Source organism: Meles meles, chromosome 21 (genome assembly GCF_922984935.1).
Source record: "Meles meles chromosome 21, mMelMel3.1 paternal haplotype, whole genome shotgun sequence".
Classification (NCBI taxonomy): Eukaryota; Metazoa; Chordata; class Mammalia; order Carnivora; family Mustelidae; genus Meles; species Meles meles.
The window spans coordinates 11,874,276-11,896,165 of record NC_060086.1 but is presented as its reverse complement, the minus strand read 5'-3'; the positions used below and the strand labels follow the sequence as shown (position 1 = coordinate 11,896,165).

General features: G+C 45.9%; 1 protein-coding gene across 1 annotated transcript in view; it reads left to right on the top strand.

Moving 5' to 3' along the window:
- Positions 1–21,890, top strand: part of LOC123933642 (radial spoke head 10 homolog B-like) — a 57,195-nt gene that overhangs the window by 26,433 nt on the left and 8,872 nt on the right. The window contains exons 11-18 of the mRNA XM_045992986.1: positions 1,964–2,153; positions 3,808–3,922; positions 5,122–5,201; positions 5,305–5,453; positions 6,394–6,501; positions 10,700–10,840; positions 12,759–12,881; positions 14,665–14,758. Of these exons, the coding sequence (XP_045848942.1) occupies positions 1,964–2,153; positions 3,808–3,922; positions 5,122–5,201; positions 5,305–5,453; positions 6,394–6,501; positions 10,700–10,840; positions 12,759–12,881; positions 14,665–14,758 (1,000 nt within the window). The remainder of the gene's footprint in view (positions 1–1,963; positions 2,154–3,807; positions 3,923–5,121; positions 5,202–5,304; positions 5,454–6,393; positions 6,502–10,699; positions 10,841–12,758; positions 12,882–14,664; positions 14,759–21,890) is intronic.

The window sequence follows — 21,890 nt, the reverse complement described above, 5'->3', positions numbered from 1 at the left end:
GGATCTAGAAAGTCAAAAAAAGTCCTATAACTTGACATTTCGGAAACGCCTCTAAACGTGTTCCACGGCTACCCGGTATTTCATAATATGGACAATATTACAATCTAGGTAGAGAAACTTCAATTTTTTTCTAACCTACTGGGAGGACTTCAGACTCTCAGAAGAGCTGCTGGAGCCCGGGTTCGTCCCTGTCACAGGCTTCTCCACACGTGAGCATCTCCCACGGCCATGGAACAGGGCCAAAGCCAAGCCACAGGCCTCGCTGCCACACTGAAACGAAGTCATGGACTTTACTTGAATTTCATTTTTCCTCACAATGTCCCTTTTTCTGTCCCAGAATCCGACCCAGGACCCCACGCTGCCTGTGGCAGTCACATCTCTCTAACTTCCTCTGTCTGCGACAGAGCCTCCACCTTCCATGGACCTTCATGATCTCCAGACTTTGGAAGGTTCTGGAAAGCTCTCTTGGCTGTCTAGCTTCATCCTGTTCCATGCTGATGGTAGCTGTGTGTATTTAGGACCTCCTAGGAGGGACAGCAGCCTGTCTTGCTAACCTGCCCCTAGCAGTCCCTCTCTCCTCCCCATGCTCTCCTGGGATAGTGTCCAGCACATCAGCAGAAAACCAGAAAGCCCTTTGCTCTGGGCATGTTTCCAAACGCCTTTATTTTGCTAAGTCCTCCCAACAGCCTATGGGCAGAACTGTGATTGTCCCACTTTGCCCAGGAGGGAGATGGGGCGGAGCACAGGGACAGCCTTTATCCAGGACAGGCTGCCCTCCTGGCATTCCTGAGCACGTCAACCTCTCTGCCCTCTCCCCACCCCATCCCAGCCTCCACTGGGGGACCTGCTGACCGTGAATTGCTCATTTGTTCTGTGCTCTGAGGCTGAGTTCAAGTACGGTGTCCTCCAGAGAACTTCCTCCTTGGGATCCACCTGTCCTTCCTCCGCTTCATGAAGAAAATCCTGCATTCAACTCTAGAACAAGGCTTTAGATAAGGCAGTTTGACATGTTTATCTAACCGAGTTGAATTTTAGAAGGTAGGAGTTAATGCTGGGAGGGACAGATGCCTGATGCAACTGCCCAAGAGGGACTTCTCCATCTCCTTGGGGACCCCAGACACATTTCCTGAATAATTCATTTGGGAGGGCGAGGCACAGGGTAAGTGTTTTGGAGAACAGGACATGCATAGGCTGCAGGGTTGCACGTGTGGGAAGGTCAAGGTGGCATCAGGGCATTGAGGTTGGAGAGAATTTTTGAAGACCTTCTAGGTGACTGGGGACGGAGAGGGAGGTTAGTAACGAGTGCGAGTATTGTCTATTTCAGACTTTCAGCAGGAAGTCTGGTGTTAGCTGTATGTTTTTAAAATCAACCAAGCCCCGGGCGTGTCAGTCAGTTACGTGTCTGACTCTTGATCTCAGCTCTGGTCTTGATCTCACAGTTGTGAGTTCGAGCCCCACATTGGGCTCCACACTGGGCATGGAGTCTATTAAACAAACAAATGACCAAGGCTGGTTGAACCAGCCTTGCAGTCCCGGGATAAGCCCTGCTCGATGTGGGCATAGAATTTTAGATATTGCTAGATTTCATATACTCCTATGTTGTTGAGGATTTTTATGCCTGTCTGCATGAAAGATACTGATTTGTAGATAAGAGAACTTTATTGCTGCCCATTCAAATAGGGTGCTATCACATAGCAGTATGAAAGCAATTTCATTGTACTGATAACAACACTTTTTTTTTTTTTTTTGATAACGGCAAATTTTTCAGTGTTAATCAGAAACTGCATTTTATTGATCTGGGGTTGAGTGGGGAGAATGTGACGTTTGTTGAGCTCATACAGCGATAAGAGGCAAATGTTAGTATGTCATATGTGTTCTCGTTAAATTGACAAAACAGGTGTTGTTTCTTTTACTTTTGTTCTTATTAGGCAAGACTAAGACCTGCGTGGTTTTCTCTTTGTAGGTAGAATATGCTGTCTTAAGAAATATTACAGAATTGAGAAGAATTTATAGCTTTTATAGCAGCCTAGGGTGTGATCGCTCTCTGGATAACACTTTTCTGATGACAAAGCTTCACTTCTGGCGGTTTCTAAAAGACTGCAAATTTCATCACCATAAGATAACTCTTGCTGATATGGACAGGGTATTAAGTAGTGAGTATTCTAGGTCCTTTGTGTCTTTTTGGTTATTACTTTTTAAGATTTATTTATTTGAGAGAGAGAGCAAGAGAGCGTGCATGAGTGGGGGAGGGGCAGAAGGAGTGGGAGAAGCAGGCTCCCCGCTGAGCAGGGAACCTGATGTGGGGGTTGATCCCAGGACCCTGAGATCATGACCTGAGCCTTAACTGACTGAGCCACCCAGGTGCCCCAGCATCTTTTGGTTCAAAGAATAGCATAACATCATGTTAATGTGAAACCAGTCAAGAAATGGGGAGGGAGGGAGGAAGGCAAATGCCGGGAGAGGCATTCCAGAAATCAACACACGGTGGTCTTCTCAAGGTACTTAAAAATGTATTTGAGACCATCTTGTGAAATAACCGCAGCAGTAAAAGACCAACTACAGCAGGGCCTGTGGGTCAAATCCAGGCCCCTGTCTGTTCTTATAAATAAAGTTTTATTGGAACACAGCCATGCCCATTTTCTCATGCATGGTCTGCGGCTGTTTTTACCCTATGATACCAGAACTGAGGGGTTGTGACAGAGACTGTGTGGCCTACAAAGCCTAAAATACATGCTGCTGGCTCTCGACGGAGAAGTTTGCCTGCCCCTGATCTATCAAACCCACCAACACTGTGAGATCAGAAGCAGAGAGGATCGGGGAGGGCTTGGCGCAGCCTCCAAAACACTTGAGGTTAACTTGGGCTTGGGCTGATTTCAAATGCGAAAGTTCATGCAATAAACTTAATAGTTGTGAAGGTTTTATTTTTTTCAGCTAATTCTGGGAAGCAGGCCTTGAAAACTTCAAATTATCTATTTGAACCACAGAATATTAGAACTAATACCTATTTCCCTGAAATTTAAGTGTTTGACACAGACTTAGAATCCATTTAGAATTAGAATCACTAGTCAGATGAGGCTCAGAACACCTTGAAAAACACTGGCACAAGGTATCTTATAAGTTTCTTGAAAAGTGACCAGATCGTGATCTTTCGAGCAGTACTTACGTTTTAGGTGGGTGTGTGTATGCTGTTCACAGTGCTCGCTAGGAAAAAAAGATACTCATACTCAGTTCTTTGAATTGTATACCAGGAGCAAATAAAATAGGTTTTAAAAAATACCAGGTATCAAGAATAAAATCTTGATCTGAAACTAGAAATACATTCTATGTTAATTAATTGAATTAAAAATAATTTTTTTTAGATTTTATGTATTTATTTGACAGAGATCACAGGTAGGCAGAGAGGCAGGCAGAGAGAGAGGAGAAATCAGGCTCCCCGCAGAACAGAGAGCCCAACGCGGGGCTGATCCCAGGACCCTGAGATCATGACCTGAGCCAAAGGCAGAGGATTAACCCACTGAGCCACCCAGGCACCCCTAAAATTTTTTAAGAAGAATAAAATCATGGTATGTTCAAAACATGGTATTATATATGAATGTTTCTAAGAGGGTAAATCTTAAAAGTCCTCAAGAATTAACAAGGAATTTTTGTAACTGTGTAGGTGAATGTCGTCAACAAGATTTATTGTGGTAGTCATTTTGTAACATAGAGTGAATCATACCGCATAACCTGAAACTAATACAACATTATATGTCAATGATACCTCAATTAAAAAATACTAAGCATCCTTTCCAATTTTCTTTATTTCAGCCAACAGTGACATTCCAGTGGAAGAAATCCATTCTCCATTTACAACAATACTTTTGAGAACATTTCTGAATTATCTCCTGCAGTTGGCTTACCACATCCACCACAAAGAATACCAGTAAGTACTACTTCCGGAGCGCTGAGAGGGTGGCGCAGAGTTCGTCCGTGCTATAGCCACAGCGGTAACTTTTCTGCTCTCCTTCAGGGTGCGTTATCACTTTACATACTTCTGAAATGAAGGACCAGAAACAAAGGGGTTTCACAAATATTAACCACAAAACCATGAGATACCAGATTAAAATTTGGAAGACCCCTCAGATATGAGTCGTGTTTCCGTCCTGAATACTGTTCTTAGCGTTCTAATCAGAAATGGTCAACACCAACTCTTCCTTTTTTTTTTTTTTTTTTTTTTGGTTAAGATTTTATTTATATATCTCACAGAGAGAGACACCGAGAGAGGGAACACAAGCAGGGGGAGTGAGAGAGGGAGAAGCAGGCTTCCTGCTGAGCCCTGCTGTTCCATCCCAGGACCCTGGGATCATGACCTGAGCAGAAGGCAGATGCTTAACGACTGAGCCACCCAGGCGCCCCAATACCAACGCTTCCTTAGGGCAGAATTTCCTGTCTTAGAAAAATTGATACTACATCTTGAAAAAAAACTTTAAAGTTTTGAAATAAATTTAATTGTCCGGAAGTGTTGCCATGTTACTATGGTGATTCCTAGACACCTGTCACCCAGCTTCCTTACTAATCTTACACAGCCGTGGTGCACTTATCAAAGGGAAGAAATGAACCTTGGTATAATACTGTTAGCGAAATCATAGACTTCATTAGGGTTTCCCAAGTTTTCCCACTGACATCCCTTTTGGGTTCCATGTCCTTTGCGTTTTGTTGTCCCACCTCCTAAGTACCTACAACCTGTGATAGTTTCTTGGGTTTTGTCTTTTATGACCTTGACACTTTGGAAGACCGTCGGTCACTTATTTTGTAAAATGTCCCTTGATTTTCATCTGCTGATGTGTTCTCATCACTGCGCTGAGGCTTGGGTTTTGGGGAGGAATACCATGGAGGCGAACTGCCCTTGACATCACGTCCCATTAGGGGTACATGACGTTGGACTGTCTTATTGCCGGTGATGCCAACCCTGATCGCTCAGTTAAAGTGGCGGCAGCCAGAATTCTCTACCGTAAACACACGGTTTCTCCCTTTCTGTGCTCTCATCGTTGGAAGCAAACTGCTAAGTCCACTCCACACTCAGGGAGAGGACAGTTAGGTTCCACCTCCCGGACAGAGGGGTGACTAGCTCTGTCTCGACAGAAACAGAAGCCCATCGCTCTTTCTGTGTTTTACCAAACTGATGACTGAGAACATTCACCCGAACGCCTGCCGTGTAAAAGGTAAATACAAAACCAACAGCGTTATGTTTATTATCAGTTTTTCCCCCCAACATGTAGCTTTGTAATCAGTGTTGGGTTGTTTATCTTTCCCTCGTGTCTTTAGGCAGCTTGTTCCGCGGGCAGCCGCGGACGCTCTATTCCATGACTTACATCGACAAGTGCTGGGAGATCTACACAGCTCACTGCAGACCACGCGCTGCTCCTCCCCACGAGCCCTCCATGAAGATGCGACACTTCCTCTGGATGTTGAAAGTAACCGCTTATGACCGAGACTGGTTTTATAGTCATAGCAATTTTGCCTTTTTTTTTTTTTCCTTTTTTGAGAGAGAGCACGTGCTCATGAGTTGGGAGGGGAGAAGCAGAGGGAGAGAATGAATCTCAGCAGATTCCTTGCTCAGGATGGAGCCTGACTCAAGGCTCGATCTCGTGACCCTGAGATCATGATCTGAGCTGAAATCAAGAGTCGGACGCTTAAGTGACCGAGCCACCCAGACGCCCTGGCGTTTTGGTTTTCATAAAAGACATATTCTGGCTCTGGTACACAAATGATGAGGTGAAGATCTGGGATGGATTTTCATAGCCACTTGAATGTTCGTTGAGCCTCTTTGGGCAGAAGTGAGACGTTCCAGGATCTCCAACAGACCTGAGGCAGAGGGAGCGCTGGCGCCGTGTGCTGCCCAGTGAGGGAGGGGCATGGGCAGCCCCAGTGCCTTTGCTGATGCAGACCTCGCCATGGAAGAGAAGACGGGGTAGGGAGGGAAGGGAATGTCATCTAAAAAATGATCGTTGGTCAAAAAGTAATTTAAAGAATTTATTAGTTTATAAAATAGGACATCTAGTTTATACAGTATTCTTTTTTAAAAAAGATTCTATTTATTTGACAGAGAGCACAAGAGAGGGAATAGATTAACAGAGGGAAAAACATAAAAATATAAAAATATGTAGCTGTTTAGGAGCACCTGGGTGGTTCAGTGGGTTAAGTCTCTGCCTTCAGCTCAGGTCATGATCCAGGGTCCTGGGATCAAGCCCCGAGTCGGGGTCTCTGCTCGGCAGGGAGCCTGCTTCCCCCTCTCTCTCTGCCTGCCTCTCTGCCTACTTGTGATCTCTGTCAAATAAATAAAATCTTTAAAAATATATATATAACAATTGGTAATTATAGGCCATTTTGGTTTAGTTGATTATTTCTTTGCAGGATTTTAAAATGATAAATAAAGAATTAACAGCAACCAAGTTCATGGAGGTCATCGCAGAGGATAATCCCTTCATACACGACGGCATTGACAGCAACTTCGAGCCTGAGGTGTGTAAAGCGGTGTCACAAATAAGGCAGATGCAATTTAGGCTGTTTTGCTTTGGATACTGAGAACCAAGATTTGACCGAAAAGCCTTCTAACCAGAGTACGTAACTATGTGTATGCCTGTATGCGTGTGTGTATATACACACGTGTGTGTACCTGTGTGTGTCTATAAGCTCTATCTCCTTGATCGTATTAGAAACCTAGAGTTAATATAAAAAAGAATATTTCAGACGTCAGGAAATAATGAATGAAGTCAAAAGAATATAAAACAACAGTTGACCCTTGAACAACGCAAGGGTTAGGGATGCCAACACCCCCCCACAGTCAGAAGTTCAGGTATAACTTTGACCCCCCAGTACTTTACTACTCATAGCCTGGTGTGGACCAAAAGCCTGGCCAATAACACGAACAGGCGATTAACACACATTTTGTATTTCATACTGTGTTCTTACAGTAAAGTGACCTGAAGAAAACATTAAGAACGTCATGAGGAAAACACGCTTACAGGACTGTCCTGTACGTGTGGAATAAAACCTGCCCATCAGGGCCCCACGCACTTCACACCCGCCTCGTTCAAGGGTCAAGTGTACGATGCCAGTTCTTGGATAATGGAGCAAGTTCATACATGCGCATGTTTCCCGGGCTCACCTGTCCTGCACCTGTCAGAGACGCTAACTGATCTCCTCCAGGGAATGAGTCTAAGTGTCTTCGCTTTTCCGCACTCTTTGCCGAGGGCCTCTGGGCAAGTCGGCCACCCCAGGCTCTGTCTTTTCTTCTGTACGTGGAAGTGGGGCGACTAGTCGATCCCTCTGTTTTCAGGATGTGCTATCCCTCCCGATGTCCCCCTCCCCGGGGCCCTGCTGCCAGGAGTCTACTCTTTGTCCCCGTGCCCTTGCCTCTTCCGGACAGGTCCTGAAGATGGCTAAACGGCTAACACTGTTTGCGTTCAGGTCCCCAGTGACCCCGTGATGACCCACCCAGGGGGCCCTGCTTGGCGCCTGAAATGCCGTCCCCGCCACCTCAGACACGTTCTTCCCTCTGTTTCCCTCGTCTTCCATGTCCCTCCCTGCCGGTGCCCTTCCGACTTCTTGCCAGGTGCCCTGGACTCACGCCGGGGTCCCCTTCTCTAGCTGGGCTCACCCCTCATAATCTTAACTGCCACCGTTCTGAGGACAAGGCCAACATTTGTGTCTCTATCCTGAATCACGCTCTCCAGCCCCTAGGGCTTCTAGCAGCCCAGAATGTCCCACACCCCAGACTGCAGTTGTGACTTCTGTCCTCTGCCTGCGCACCTCAGGCCCCCCGTGTGTGGAGTGGGGACGGCACCCCGGCCTTTGGTTGTCGGGCCCCATCCCTGTCTCAGCGACTCCTCTCTCTCATACCCCACGTTCAGAAACTCAGGAGATCCTGTTGGCTCCACCTCCAGAATTTTCTGAGAAATTTCTAGAATGTGGTACTTCCCACCACTTGCACTGCCTCTGCCCAGGCCGACTGCCCCTTGGAAAGCTGCCCACTCACGTTCCTAATGCACCCCTTACCCTCCTACCTCCCAGGGCAGCGGCCGGGTCACATCACTGCCCCGCCCACACCCCCAGGCTTCCCGTCTCACTTGGAGCACAGGCCCTCATGACCCGTGCCACCTTTCTGAGTCCTTGACTGCCCACCAAGTCACACCTCCCTCTACCCTGTCCCGGGAACATACATGTCACGCTCCTATCTCAGATCATTTGGACTTGCTGTGGCTCCCTCTGCCATTTCTGGGGGGAGCTTAAATAATCAAAACGTGGTGCCTGCTGTTCTGAAAGCCAGTAGTCAGAAGTAAGGTAGAGCTGGTTTCTCCCGCGGCTGTGGGAAAGGCTGTGCTCCAGGCCTCTCCCCCTGGCATGTAGGCGGCCATCTTCACCCCGTGTCTCTTCACATTGTCTTCCTCTGTGGGTCTGTCTCTGTGTCCCGATTTCCCTCCCCTAGGGACAGCAGCCATGTTGGATTAGCCCCCCCCCCCCCAATGATCTCATTTTAACTGATCCGTAAGGACGTAATCATCCAATAAGGTCACATTCTGAGGTACTGGGGGTTAGGACCCCAACTCTTTTTTGGAGACACAATTCAGCCCATAACAGTCTTCTCTTTGGTCCCCCCCCAAATTCACGTCCTTCGTATGTGTAAAATATATTCGGCCCTTCCCGGCATCTCCCAAGGGCTTAGTCATTCCAGCGTTCACGCTCAGGAGCTTCTCACCTGCCTCTGCGCTGCTCCCCCCTCACGACGCTTGTGACACCCCTTCTGCTCTTATCCCAACTGTAAGAACGACTTCATCCTGAACAGAAATTTTAGGCCAATACTCTCAAGTTGACAGGCAAAAATCACAAGCCAGGACACACACAGGAGGCTAGCGTGGCAAACACGAGGCGCAGTTTTTACCCGCCGGACGCGGACAGAACCGTTGAGGTGGCAGGTGGGGTGGTGTGTCTTCAAAGTTTGCTCGCTGCGGGGAGAGGAAGGGTGGCAGTGGTGTGAGCAGAACAGCTAATGAGAAAACAAAACTCTTCTGGCTGTCGGTCATGCTTTCGAAGGGGATGTTTGGTGTCCCCTCAGGTGACAGTAGGTACCTGGGTAGGGGCAGGGATCCACTGACCTGTGCTAAATTTTACTTAAGGTAACAGCTAAAAATCCCAGCCACTATGGGGCGCCTGGGTGCCTCAGTGGGTTAAAGCCTCTGCCTTCGGTTCAGGTCATGATCTCAGGGTCCTGGGATCGAGCCCCGCATCGGGCTCTCTGCTCAGCGGGGAGCCTGCTTCCCCACCCCTCTGCCTGCCTCTCTGCCTACTTGTGATCTCTGTCTCTCTCTCATCAAATAAATAAAATCTTTTTTAAAAAAAACCACACCGAAAACAGCCACTAACGATTCAACGCGTGGGATGACGGGCACTTTACATTAGGGTCTCATCTCATGACCAAGGATACGGTGCTGACCGCATCTCACCGGTGGAGAAACTGATGCTCACCGTGGTTCCACAAGCCTTTGGAAGAGGGGCCTGCCACAGGGGTAGGATGCCTGGGAGCTTGGCCGGTAGTGAGTGTTAGCTGGGGTCCCAGGAAGAGTCGGATTTGGGCACAAGAAACTAAAAGTGTCCTGCCTTTGAGCTAAGCAAATGTCTCATTTACCAGCTTGACCCATCTTTGCGCAGGTGTCAGCAAACTGTTAGCCTAGGGGACACTGGGACTGCGGGGGATGGTAAGCAGGTCCCTGGGCAGTAGGTGGAGGCCGGCCTGGCATCTCTGGTCAAATCAGCGAGCCTCTTCCAGCGCAGACTCAAAGCGCTCTGGGTTCGGGACCAAAAGACGTGGCTGGTGGCTGATCGAATCCAAACAAGCTGTCCCCCTATGCAGGTGCTGCCCGGGTGGAGGCAGGTCCGTGTGTCAGGTGTGCGCACAGCAGGGAGGGGCTTGGCTGCCACGTGGGTAACTCCTGCACATGTCACTTGGGTCCACAGACGGGTTCACTTCTCTTAAGTTGTTCAAGGAAAAAAAAAACCTGGGGCGTCTGGGTGGCTCAGTGGGTTAAAGCCTCTGCCTTCGACTCAGGTCATGATCCCAGGGTCCTGGGATGGAGCCCCACATTGGGCTCTCTGCTCAGCGGCGAGCCTGCTCCCCACCCCCCCCCCCCGCCTGCCTCTTTGCCTACTTGTGATCTCTGTCAAATAAATAATAAAATTTTAAAAATCTTTAAAAAAAGAAAAAAAACCCTTTTGAAAATATCTCAATTAACTAATATACTGTGTTTTCATCAAACTAGCAAAATGACTTACAAACCTAATACCGAATACCCATAATCTTTTTTTTTTTAAGATTTTATCTATTTATTCGACAGACAGAGATCACAAGTAGGCAGAGAGGCAGGCAGAGAGAGAGGAGGAACCAGGCTCCCTGCTGAGCAGAAAGCCCGATGCGGGGCTCGATCCCAGGACCCTGAGATCATGACCTGAGCTGAAGGCAGAGGCTTAACCCACTGAGCCACCCAACCCATAATCTTTTAAATGTCGTAGTTTTTGTTTCAGATTGGTGTGTGCTCAGGATGCTTGAGCGCTGATTGAGGTGGTGGTATTCTCTGGAGACAGAAACCAAGAGTCAGTCGAAGTGCTGGTCTACCTCAGGGTGTATCAGAATAAATAAGACCCTTTATGTTTTCTTATGTTTCAGCTGGTTTTCCTGGAATTCTTTGAAGCTCTTTTAAGCTTCGCTCTCATCTCTGTCACTGAGCAAATGACTAAAACCTATTTGAATTTGCCAAATGATGACCTGTCTGGAAACAAGCATGGAAGTCCTCACACGACAAATCAGGTAAAGTTAGCTTGGAATTTACCGAGCAAGAAATGGTTTCATTCTGGAATGGTCCAACCAGGTCAAAACTATCTTGGGCTTTTAGGAACCCTTCGGGAAATAATTTAAGACTTCTTTTCACGATTTGAAAAGGTGTATTGTCTTTTCTTTTAAGTTAGGTCCTTGGTCATGACCAAGGGCATAGACTCCAAGCCACAGTAGCAGAGATATCCTAATGAAGGTCAGAGTCCCACCAACATGTTGGGTCGACCAGGAGGCTTAGAACATCTGAGAAATTTTGTTACGGAAACGTTTCATTACCCAATCTAGTGTTTACAAGACCAGAGAGCCCGTTCCAGAGTGGAGATGCTAAGAAACAGCTCCCGAGTGTACATTAGACGCTAACTGGTTCTCTCAGGATGGGGCCGGCTCAGAGGACAGGCCTGCTGGACACTAGGCTCTGCCACAGGACCGCGGTGGAGCGGGGGCAGTGCCGGCCACCCTACTGAAGGATTCGGCTGCTGGAGCAAATTGATACAAGCTAGTTTGGGGTGGGGGTTTCAGGTTAAGTCGGCCTGGAGTTCTGATTTTGGAGCCACATTGCATTTGCAGCCACAGGGAGAGTCTTGGGGGCGGATGGAACCTCGCAGCTGGGAAATTCTTCAGACCTGCCCGTACAAGGTCACTGCTGTGTACAGAGTGACTCTTCCCACAAACCCCCTGATGTGTCTCGGGCTCAGAGCTTCATGTTCCATTTGGCCTCACAGTCCGCCCCACCAACCAGATCTGCCTTGTCCCGGTGGAGGATATGACTAATGGCCTCTCCAAGTCATCTGGGAGCCTTATCATGGGCCACGGTCCGGGGCTTTGCTCTGAGGGAAATCCATGTCCCCCCCCCGGAATCCATCCATGACTTCATGGACTCTCATAACCGAGTGTGAACACCGGCCTAGGGGTCATCCCCGGAAACCAACCAGTCATGTTCACTTCTGGCTTTTCATATGTCGTTCCAAATGTCCAACGAGGTAAATCATTCTATCCGTACAGTGGAGGATGACTCAGCAGGGAAGTAACTCAACAAGGGTTATTTCACAAGGGTACAAAAGGGATGAGTCAAAAGAATTCTGCTGGGTGAAAGAAGTCCGGCAAGAAAAAGGTACAATTAAAGGAAATTCTAGAAAGCACAAAGTAATCAGTAGTGACAGAAAGCGCACCAGTGGGTGCCTAAGGATGAGGGAGGATTCCCGAGGGGCACAGGAAGCCTGGGGGTGACGGACATGTTTGCTGTCTTGATTCAGGTGATTGTTTCACAGGTGTAGACATGTCAAAAGTCATCACACAGTAAAATTGTGGGGGGGGGGGCTCCTGGGTGGCTCAGTTGGTTAAGTGTCTGACTTGGGCTTGGGTCATGATCTCGGGGTTCTGGGATCAAGCCCCCATGTCAGGCTCCCTGTTCGGCAGGCGGTCTCCTTCTCTCCATCTCTCTCTCTCTCTCTGCCCCTCCCCCTGCTCATGCTCTTGCACTTTCAAATAAATATCTTTAATTTTTATTTATTTATTAAGATTTTATTTATTTATCTGACAGACAGAGATCACAAGTAGGCAGAGAAGCAGGCAGAGAGAGAGGAAGGGAAGCAGGCTCCCTGCTGAGCAAAGAGCCTGATGTGGGGCTCGATCCCAGGACCCTGGGATCATGACCTGAGCCGAAGGCAGAGGCTTTAACCTACTGAACCATCCAGGCGCCCTAAAACTTTATTTATTTTTAAAGGTTTATCATTTGAGAGAGAGAGAGACAGTGTCGGACACTTAAACAACTGAGTTGGACACTGAACCCACTGAGCCACCCAGGTGCCCCAGTAAATAAAATCTTAAAAAAAAAAAAAAATCATGTGTGTTTGCACAGTAACCCAAATCCTCTTCTGTGTTTGTCGTTGCTCAGAACATCCAGAACAGGAGTTCAAGTGTAGGAACAAGCCAGGAATCGGACCCGCAGGACGGGAGCACCAAGTCCTCTTCAAGCAGGCTAGGACTCATGCTTGACCTCAGCAAAATGAGATCCGAGGTTCGTATTTACAACTAACTAGGTTAGCTGGCTGCGGTACCAATGAGCTTGGCGTGGCTAGTGTGTGGTCAGCACGCTTCTGTACGCTGGTGGTCTGCAGTGACGCCCAGACCTGTCCCTCCGTGGACTTCCTGTTCCGGTGCTGGGGGGACCAGTGAAAGGCAGCGAGAGCTAACACTCCCGGGGTGTTTACCAGGTGCCACGCACTGCCCAGTGTGAGCTCGTTTAACTCCCCAAGCCACTGTCTTCGGGGGGAGCTGAGGCACGGGAAGGTGACCTGCCCAGCCACGCATCTGGTAAGCAGTGGAGCCGGGGCTCTGTGCACGGCAGTGAGACTCCAGAATTCGCCCCCGTTACCGCAGCGCTGCCCTTCCTCACACTCGCCAGGTGTACGTGATGTGGTGACGAGCAGGGCAGGCCATGGAGGGACAGGATGACGCAGCGACGGGTCTTCTGATGAGATTTTATTTATTTATTTATTTATTTGAGCACGCACGGAGCGGGGAAGCAACCATGGGGTTAGCCGGAGGAAGACTGTTCTGTGCCGGAACCCTAAGGTGGGGGAGTGTTGGGGTTGTTGAAAGGCAGGTGGCTCAGCAGGTGCAGCCACATCGGAGTGGCCGCGGGCACAGGAACTCAGTGGGGCCAGACCAGGAGGGGACCCGGCCACAGCGAGGACCTGGCTTGCTTTCTGAGCGAGATGAAAGGGCCCCGGAGCAGGGAGGGCCCGTAGGCTCCCTATGGCTTCACCATTTAAAAACCGGTAAGGGAGGGGCGCCTGGGTGGCTCAGTTGGTTAAGCAACTGCCTTCGACTCAGGTCATGATCCTGGATTTGCAGGATCGAGTCCTGCATCAGGCTCCCTGCTTGGTGGGGTGTCTGCTTCTCTCTCTGACCCTCCTCTCTCTCTCTCTTAAATAAATACATAAAAATCTTTTTTTTTTTTTTTAAAGATTTATTTATTTATTTGACAGAGAGAGATCACAAGTAGGCAGAGAGGCAGGCAGAGAGAGTGAGAGGGAAGCAGGCTCCCTGCCGAGCAGAGAGCCCGATGCGGGGCTCGATCCCAGGACCCTGAGATCATGACCTGAGCCGAAGGCAGCGGCTCAAACCACTGAGCCACCCAGGCACCCCTAAATACATAAAATCTTAAAAAAAAAAAAAAAATCGGTAAGGGAGCTCCTGGAATGGGTTTGCTGAAGGCTGTGGAGTTTGAGAGGGAAAGACATAGCCAAGATGATTCTAGGCCTATTGGCCTGAATGATTGGGAGATACAGTTGTCACTTACTGTGAAGGGAAACCTGAGGTGGGGCACGGGAGTTTGGGGGCAAAATTAAGGAGCTCCTTGTGGACACATGAGGCTTAGAGTGCCTGATCAGACATCCAGGTGGTATAGATGGAGAAACAAGCCTGGGGTTCAAGGGCGAGATCTAGTTGGAGGCAAAAATGTGGGTGTGAACAGCATATATAGGGTTAAAAATGCCATCAAAATCAGAACGTATGCACAGTTAACTCTATGTAGACTTTTCCCCAACCGACCCAGGGAAGACTTTCAAATCTCTGGTTTCTTGGGAGGAGTGTTTTAGTGGGTACAGTAACTGTTATTCATTTCCTTAATTGTACAAATAGCACAATTTAAGCAGGTTAAAAATAATCAAAGATAGTTTCTTAAAGAGAATGGTCTCATGAATAAATCTCTAATTATTTATAAGGTAGCAAATTGGTTTTAGCCCACAATGATGCAGAAGTCACGTTTTGTTTTATGATTTCCTTTTCTGTAAAAGCCCAAGATCAAGAAGTCTCTAAGTGATGAAAGAATTTCCAAAATGAACTTTAAATCTCCAGGAAAAGGGTTAATCTTTTTTTGGTCTCAAAATGGTGAGTATTTTAATGACTGAACTCTAATGTCTGCATATCGTTGTTTATCAATGATAGAAGGTTTATAAAATTGCACAACCCTATTTAATAATAGAATTAGGCTGGCCCTGCTACTTCCAATCCTGGCCCCTGCTCCATAGAGTTCACTTTCGAGGCATGATCTTGCTGAGGTTGTTTTTGTCTTTGTTTTTGGATTTTTCCAGTTTTATTGAGATGTGAGTGACTTAAAGCCCAAGTCTCAGGTGTACAGCATAATGATCTGATATACATATATCGTGAAATGATCACCACACTGTGCTTTGCTGACATCCATCACTCATATAGATAACCAAAAAAATTTTTTTCCTTGTGATGAGAACTCTTAAGATCTACTCTTAAACATTTTCGTCTATATCATACAACAGCGTCACACTGAAGATTACATCCCTGTACTTACTTACTGGAAATTTGTACCTTTTGACTACCCTTATCCAATCCCCCCTACCCCAGACTCGGGTAACCACAATCTGGTCTCTTCTTTCTCTCTCTCTCGCTTTTTTTTATTAACATATAACGTATTATTTGCCCCAGGGTGATCTCCTTTTCTATGAGCATGTTGGTTTTTTAAATTCTACATATAAGATCATACAGTGTTTGTCTTTCTGTGGCAAGCTGATTTCACTTAGCGAAAGGCCCTCAAGGCCCATCCACGTTGTCACAAATGCCAGGGTTTCCTCCTTTTTAACAGATGAATACAGTTCCATTGTGTACATGCCCCACCTTCTTTATCCATCCAGCCGTCGGACACTTCTGTTGTTTCCATGTCTTGGCTGCGGATGACGCTGCAATGAAACGTGGAGGGGCATACATCTCTTCTACAGTTTTTTCTTTCCTTCCGGTATGTTCCCAGGAGTAGAACGGCTGGGTTATAGGATTCTTCTATTTTGAATTTTCTGAGGAGCCTCCATACTGTTTTCCAGAGGGAATGCACCAATTTACATTCCCTCCAACAGGGCACAAGGGCTCCCCTTTCTCCACAACCTCGCCAGCATTGGCTACCTCTTGTCTTCAGTGCTCACAGGTGTGAGGTCATCTCTCATTGTGGTTTCATTTGCATTTCCCTGATGATAAGTGATGCTGAGGACTTCTTTTTCATGTACCCATTGGCCACTTGTGTATCTTCTTTGGAAAAAATGTCTATTCAGATGGTTTGCCTACTTTTATTTTTTTTCTTTTGAGTTGTAGGAGTTATTTGTATTTTGGATTTGAAGCCCTTATCGGATGTATGGTTTGCAAAATACTTCTTCCTGTTCTACTGGTTGTCTTTTCATTTTGTTCTTTCCTTTTTCTTAGATCGGTGTCATCCTGCTTGTCTATTTCTGATCATGTTGCTTGTGCTTTCGACATCATATCCAAAAAATCCTTGCCAAGACCCATGTCAAGGAGCTTTTTTTTCCCCTGTTTTCTTCTAGCAGTTTTATGGTTTCCAATCTTACATTTAAAATTTAAACAATTTTGAGATAATTAATGTGAATGGTATAAGGCAGGGGTTTAGTTTCATTTTTTTTTACATGTGAACGTGCAATTTTCCCAGCACCGCTACCGACTTCCTTATCAAGTACTTACTATACACATGGGTTTATTTCTGGGCCCTTGATTGGGTTCCATTGTCTCAGTGTCTGTTTTTATGCCAGTGGCAATATTACACTTTTTATACTGCGCAGCATAGCTTCAAGTCAGGAAGTAAGATGCCCCCTGCTCAGTTCTTTCTCAGGATTGCTTTGGCTATTTGCGGTCTTTCGTGGTTTTCTACCTGTTAAAAATGCCATTGGAATCTTATAGGGATTGCATCAAATCCATAAATTGTTCTTGGTAGTATTGACATCTTAACAATACTAAATTTTCCAATCCATGAATGTGGGTTACCTTTCCATTTATTTTTGTCATCTTCAATTTCCTTCCGTCACGTCTTGGAGTGGAGATCTTTTACCTCTTGGCTAAATTTATTCCTAAGTATTTTATTGTTTTGATGGTATTGTAAATGGGATCATTTTCTTTCTTTTCCCTGATAATTCCTTGTTAGTATATAGAGACCATACTGACTTTCGTATGCTAATTTTATATCCTGCAGCTTTCCCAGATTCATTGATTAGAGCTGTGAGTTTTTTGGTGTAGTATTCAGGATTTCCCACATATAAAATCATGTCATCTGCAAATAAAGACAATTCTACCTCTTCCTTTCCAGTTATGATATTTAAAATTTCTTTTTCTTGCTTAATTGCTCTGGCTAGGATCTTCCAGTACTATGCTGAATAAAAGTGAGAGTGGATCCTTCTCTTGTTCCTGATCTTAGAGCAGTATTTTTCAGTCTTTAACTATTGAGTGTGATATTAGCTGAGGACTTATAATATATAGCTTTAAAATAGAAAATATTTTATTTATTTATTTGAGAGAGCACAAGCAGGGGGAGGGGCAAAGGGAGAGGAAGAGTGATGAGCAGACTCCCTGCCAAGTGGGGAGCCCACTTGGGGTGTGAGGCTTGATCCCAGGACCCTGAGATCATGACCTGAGCTTAAGTCAGCCACCAGCCAACCCGGCCACCCAGGCGCCCTATATGTAGCCTTTACCATATTGAGGTATGTTCCTTCTGTACCTAATTTGTTAAGGTTTTTTTTTTTTTTTATCATGAATGAATATTGAATTTTGTCAAATGTCTTTTCTGAGTTTACAGAGATGATCATATAATTTTTTCTTTGATTCTTTTAATGCATCGATTGATTTGCATATGTTGAACCATCTTTGCCTCCCAGGGATAAATAAATCCCAGTTGACCATGGTGAATGATCCCTTTAATATGCTGAATTTAGTGTACTCGTACTTTATCAAATATTGTTGCTCCTATATTCAAAAGGGATACTGGCCCGTAGTTTTCTTTTCTGGTAGTGTCCTTTTCTGATTTGGGGAGAATTATAATTCTAACTTCATAAAATGAGTTTGGGAGTGTTACCTCCTCTTCAGTTTTTGGAAAGAGAGAAGGATTTGCATTAATTTGTTTCCAAATGTTTGCTAAAGTTCCACAGTGAAACTCTGGTCTTGGGCTTCTCTTTGCTGGGAGATTTTTGGCTACTAATTCAACCTTACTAATAATTGGTCTGTTCAGATTTTCTATTTCTTCTTGATTCAGTCTTGGTATTGTATATTCCTAAGAATTTCTCCATTTCTTCTAGTTTATTCAGTTTGTTGGTGTATAACTGTTCCTAGTAGCCTCTTATAATCTTTATATTTCTGTGGTATGACTCATGTTTGTTTTGATTCATAATGTTGTTGATTTGGTTCCTCTCTGTTTTTTCCTTGGTTAGTCTAGCTAAAGGTGTCAACTTTTTTTTTTTTCAAAGAATCGATTCTGAGTTTTGTTAATATTTTCTATTTTCCTGTTCTCTATTTTGTGAATCTCTGCTCTATACTTTATTATTTCTATCCTTCTGCAACTTTTGGATCTAGTTTCTTTTTCTAGTTCCTCACAGCAGAGTTAGGTTAGTTTATTTGAATTCTTTCATTGTTTTTTTTTTTTTTAAGATTTTATTTATTTATTTGACAGATAGAAATCACAAGTAGGCAGAGAGAGAGAGAGAGAGAGAGAGAGGAGGAGGCAGGCTCCCTGCTGAGCAGAAAGCCCAATGTGGGGCTCGATCCCAGGACCCGGGGATCATGACCGGAGCTGAAAGCAGAGGCTTTAACCCACTGAGCCACCCAGGCACCCCTCTTTCTTGTTTATTAATGTAGGTGTTTATTGCTATGAACTTCTTTCTTAGAACCATGTTAGCTGCATCCTGTAAATTCTGGTATATTGTGTTCTATTTTCATTTGTCTCAAGATTTTTTTATTGTGTTCAATTTGCCAACATATAGTACATCATTCGTTTCTGACGTATTTCAGTGATTCATTAGTTGCATGTAACACCCAGTGTCGTCACAATACATGCCCTCCTTAATACCCATCACCCAGTTACCATGTCCCCTCCTTCCCTCTCCCTTCTGTAACCCTCGGGTTGTTTTCTGATACTTTAAAACTTCCCCTTTAGGGGCGCCTGGGTGGCTCAGTGGGTTAAAGCCTCTGCCTTCGGCTCAGGTCATGATCCCAGGGTCCTGGGATCGAGCCCCACATCGGGCTCTCTGCTCCTCGGAGAGCCTGCTTCCTCCTCTCTCTGTCTGCCTCCCTGCCTACCTGTGATCTGTCTCTCTCTCTGTCAAATAAATAAATAAAAATTTAAAAAAAAACCAAAAAACTTCCCCTTTAATTTCTTCTTAGATCCATCCGTTGTTCAGGAAAGTGTTAATTTCCCCGTGTTTGTGAATTTTCCAGTTTTCCTCTGGTTATTGATTTCTAGTTTTATACCATTGTGGTCAGAGAAGATAATAGGACTTCAGTCTCAAATCTGCTAAGACTTGCTTTGTGGTCTAACGTACGGTCTATGCTAGAAAATGTTCCACTTGTCTTGAAAAGAATGTGTATTCTGTTGTCAGAATGTTCTGTGTATGTCTGTTAGGTCCATTTGGTATATAGCATTGATCGAATCTGTTTCCTTATTATCTGTCTGGATGACCTATCTGTTGTTGGGAGTGGGATATTAAAATTTCCAACTATTATTATATTGTCTATATCTTTTTTACTGTTAGCTTTTGCTTTATTTAGGCACCCTGAAGTTAGCAGCATAAATATAAATTTATCTTCTTGATGGATTGACTGCTTTATCATTATATAATGACCTTGTCTCTTTTTTCCATTTTTAAAGTCTGTGTTGTCTGGGGATGCCTGGGTGGCTCAGTGAGTTAAGTGTCAGTCAGATAAGTGTCGGCTCAGGTCATGATCTCAGAGTCCTGGGATTGAGTCCCGCATCAGGCTCCTTGCTCAGTGGAAAGTCTGCTTGCTTCTCCTTCTTACTCTGCCCTTCCCCTGCTCATTCTCTCAAATAAAATCTTTAAGAAAAATAGTCTGTGTTGTCTTATTACCATTTGCTTGAAATATCTTTTCCACCCTTTCATGCTCAGTCTACGTGTGTCTTTAAGGTTAAGTGAATTCTTGTAGGCAGCTTATTGTTGGATCTTGCCTTTTTATCCATTCAGCTATTCTGTGCCTTTGACTGGAGAATTCAATCTTAATTTACACTTAAAGGAATTAATGATAGCTAAGGAATTAATGATAGCTAAGGACTTACTACTGATCTTTTGTTAGTTGTTTTCTAATTGTTTCGTAGAACTACTAAGCTTACAGGATAGGCTTCATGGTTGCCTAGGTATTCTGGTCAGGTTGGATAGTACACTCAGGTGTAGATGAGGCTATGAATTAGCTTCCCTACTCTGGCGGGGCAGCAGGACAGGGCCCATGGCTTCCGTGGCTTGTTGTTTGGGTACCTGAATCAGGCAAGTGTGTGAAATGAATTCCCTGGCCAGACAGGTTGCTGGTTTTGCTCTGCAGACAGGGAAAGTCTTAGGCTGTGCTCTCTGTTCAAGTGCAGGGCTGTTGGGTGGGCTAAAGGCTGTATCCAGCAGTGAGGTGGGATCGTGGGGAGGAAGTAGTGTTATGAGTCAGTTTCCTTGGCTGGAGAGGGAAAACTGCTCCAAGGCTGATGATGCTCTTTGTTTGTGGTCTTGACTCAAACCAACCCATGCTCCCGCATTCCCGGCCTGAACAGGGCCACTGGCTTTGCTCTGCAGGCTGTCAGCTCTGCCCAGCAGACTCTGCTGAAATGCTGCAGGGCTATGCAGCCTTGCAAATGCTCTGGCCAGGCTTTCTGCCTGAGCAGGGCTGGGAGCTTTACTTAGCACTGGGTGGGGCTATGAGTCAGCTCCTCGGCTTGGGCAAAGCAGTGGAACCCCCCCTACATGGAACCTCCTGCCAAACTTTCTGCTTGAGTGTTGATGGATTATGCAGCTTGCAGGCATTCTTGCCTTTCTACTAGGATGCTGTGAGCCAGGCTATGACTCAGCTCCCCTTCCCGGGCAGGGGAGCTGACCAGGCTCCAGAATGGCACAGCTCTTCATCGGAGGACATTAGTCAGGCTGACCTGTACCCTGTGGAGTTTCCTGGTCAGATTTCCCCACGAACTTGTTTCCGTAGGTGAGCAAAGACACTGTTTGGAGGCTGCCCCTTGGGTGCCGCAGATAGGAAGTCAGTCTGCCACGATCACAGTGCGGATTATCGCAAGTCCCCTTCTGCCACCGTCAAATTCCCAGTGCTAGAGCCCCCAGATTCCCTAGCAACTCCCCTGGGGAAAGACTAGAGTGGGGACCCCCCAAGACGAGACCCACAATACTGGGGGAGCTGGATGTCTATCCTGGACTCTTTTTCCACTGGAGGGACCACTGGCTCAGGGCAGGCCTCAGTTTGGTGCTGTGCCCGCCTCGGGGAGGAGGGGGAATGTGGGCAGCACGTAGCTGTTCCTCTTACCCTTCCAGTGCTGCTTCGTTCTCTGTGGTGAAGGGGGTGCTTCAGCCTCACCCCTGTATTCTAGGATTTTCTCAGTGGTGTCCTGTCCACGAAGAGCTGCTGGTTCTTCTTTTGAAGGGGGCGTGAAATCAGGCAATAACCTAAGTCACCATCTTGGTGATGTCACTTGTCCTGGAGTTGACTTTCAAAAGCGTGATCTTACCAAGCTGAATCGGTCTGTTTGGACGCTGTTCCTCCAGCGTGCGCCCCGCGTGTCCATCTCTCGAGCCTGATAGTGTTGACTATATCTTTATACAACAGACTTGTATTTCTCAGGAGTTTGATTCACTTAAAAAAAAAAAAAATCAAAGTATAATTAACATAGTGTTATATTAGGTATATAAAAGGATTCAGCAATTTCATACATTAGTCTATGCTCATCAAGATAAGTGTGCTAAGTGTATTGAACCCCTTTTTAAATTTCACCCATTCCCCCCCAGTTCACATCTCTGGCAATGCCCAGTCCTCTGTATTTAAGAATTTGTCTTTTTCTTGGTTTATTCATTTGTTTTCTTAAATTCCACATATGAGTGAAATCATATGGTATTTGTCTCTCTGACTTCACTTAACATTATATACTTTAGGTCCATCCTGTTGTTGCAAATGGCAAGATCTCATTATTTTTTGTGGCCGAGTAACATTCCATTGTCTGCATGTAGGTGTATAT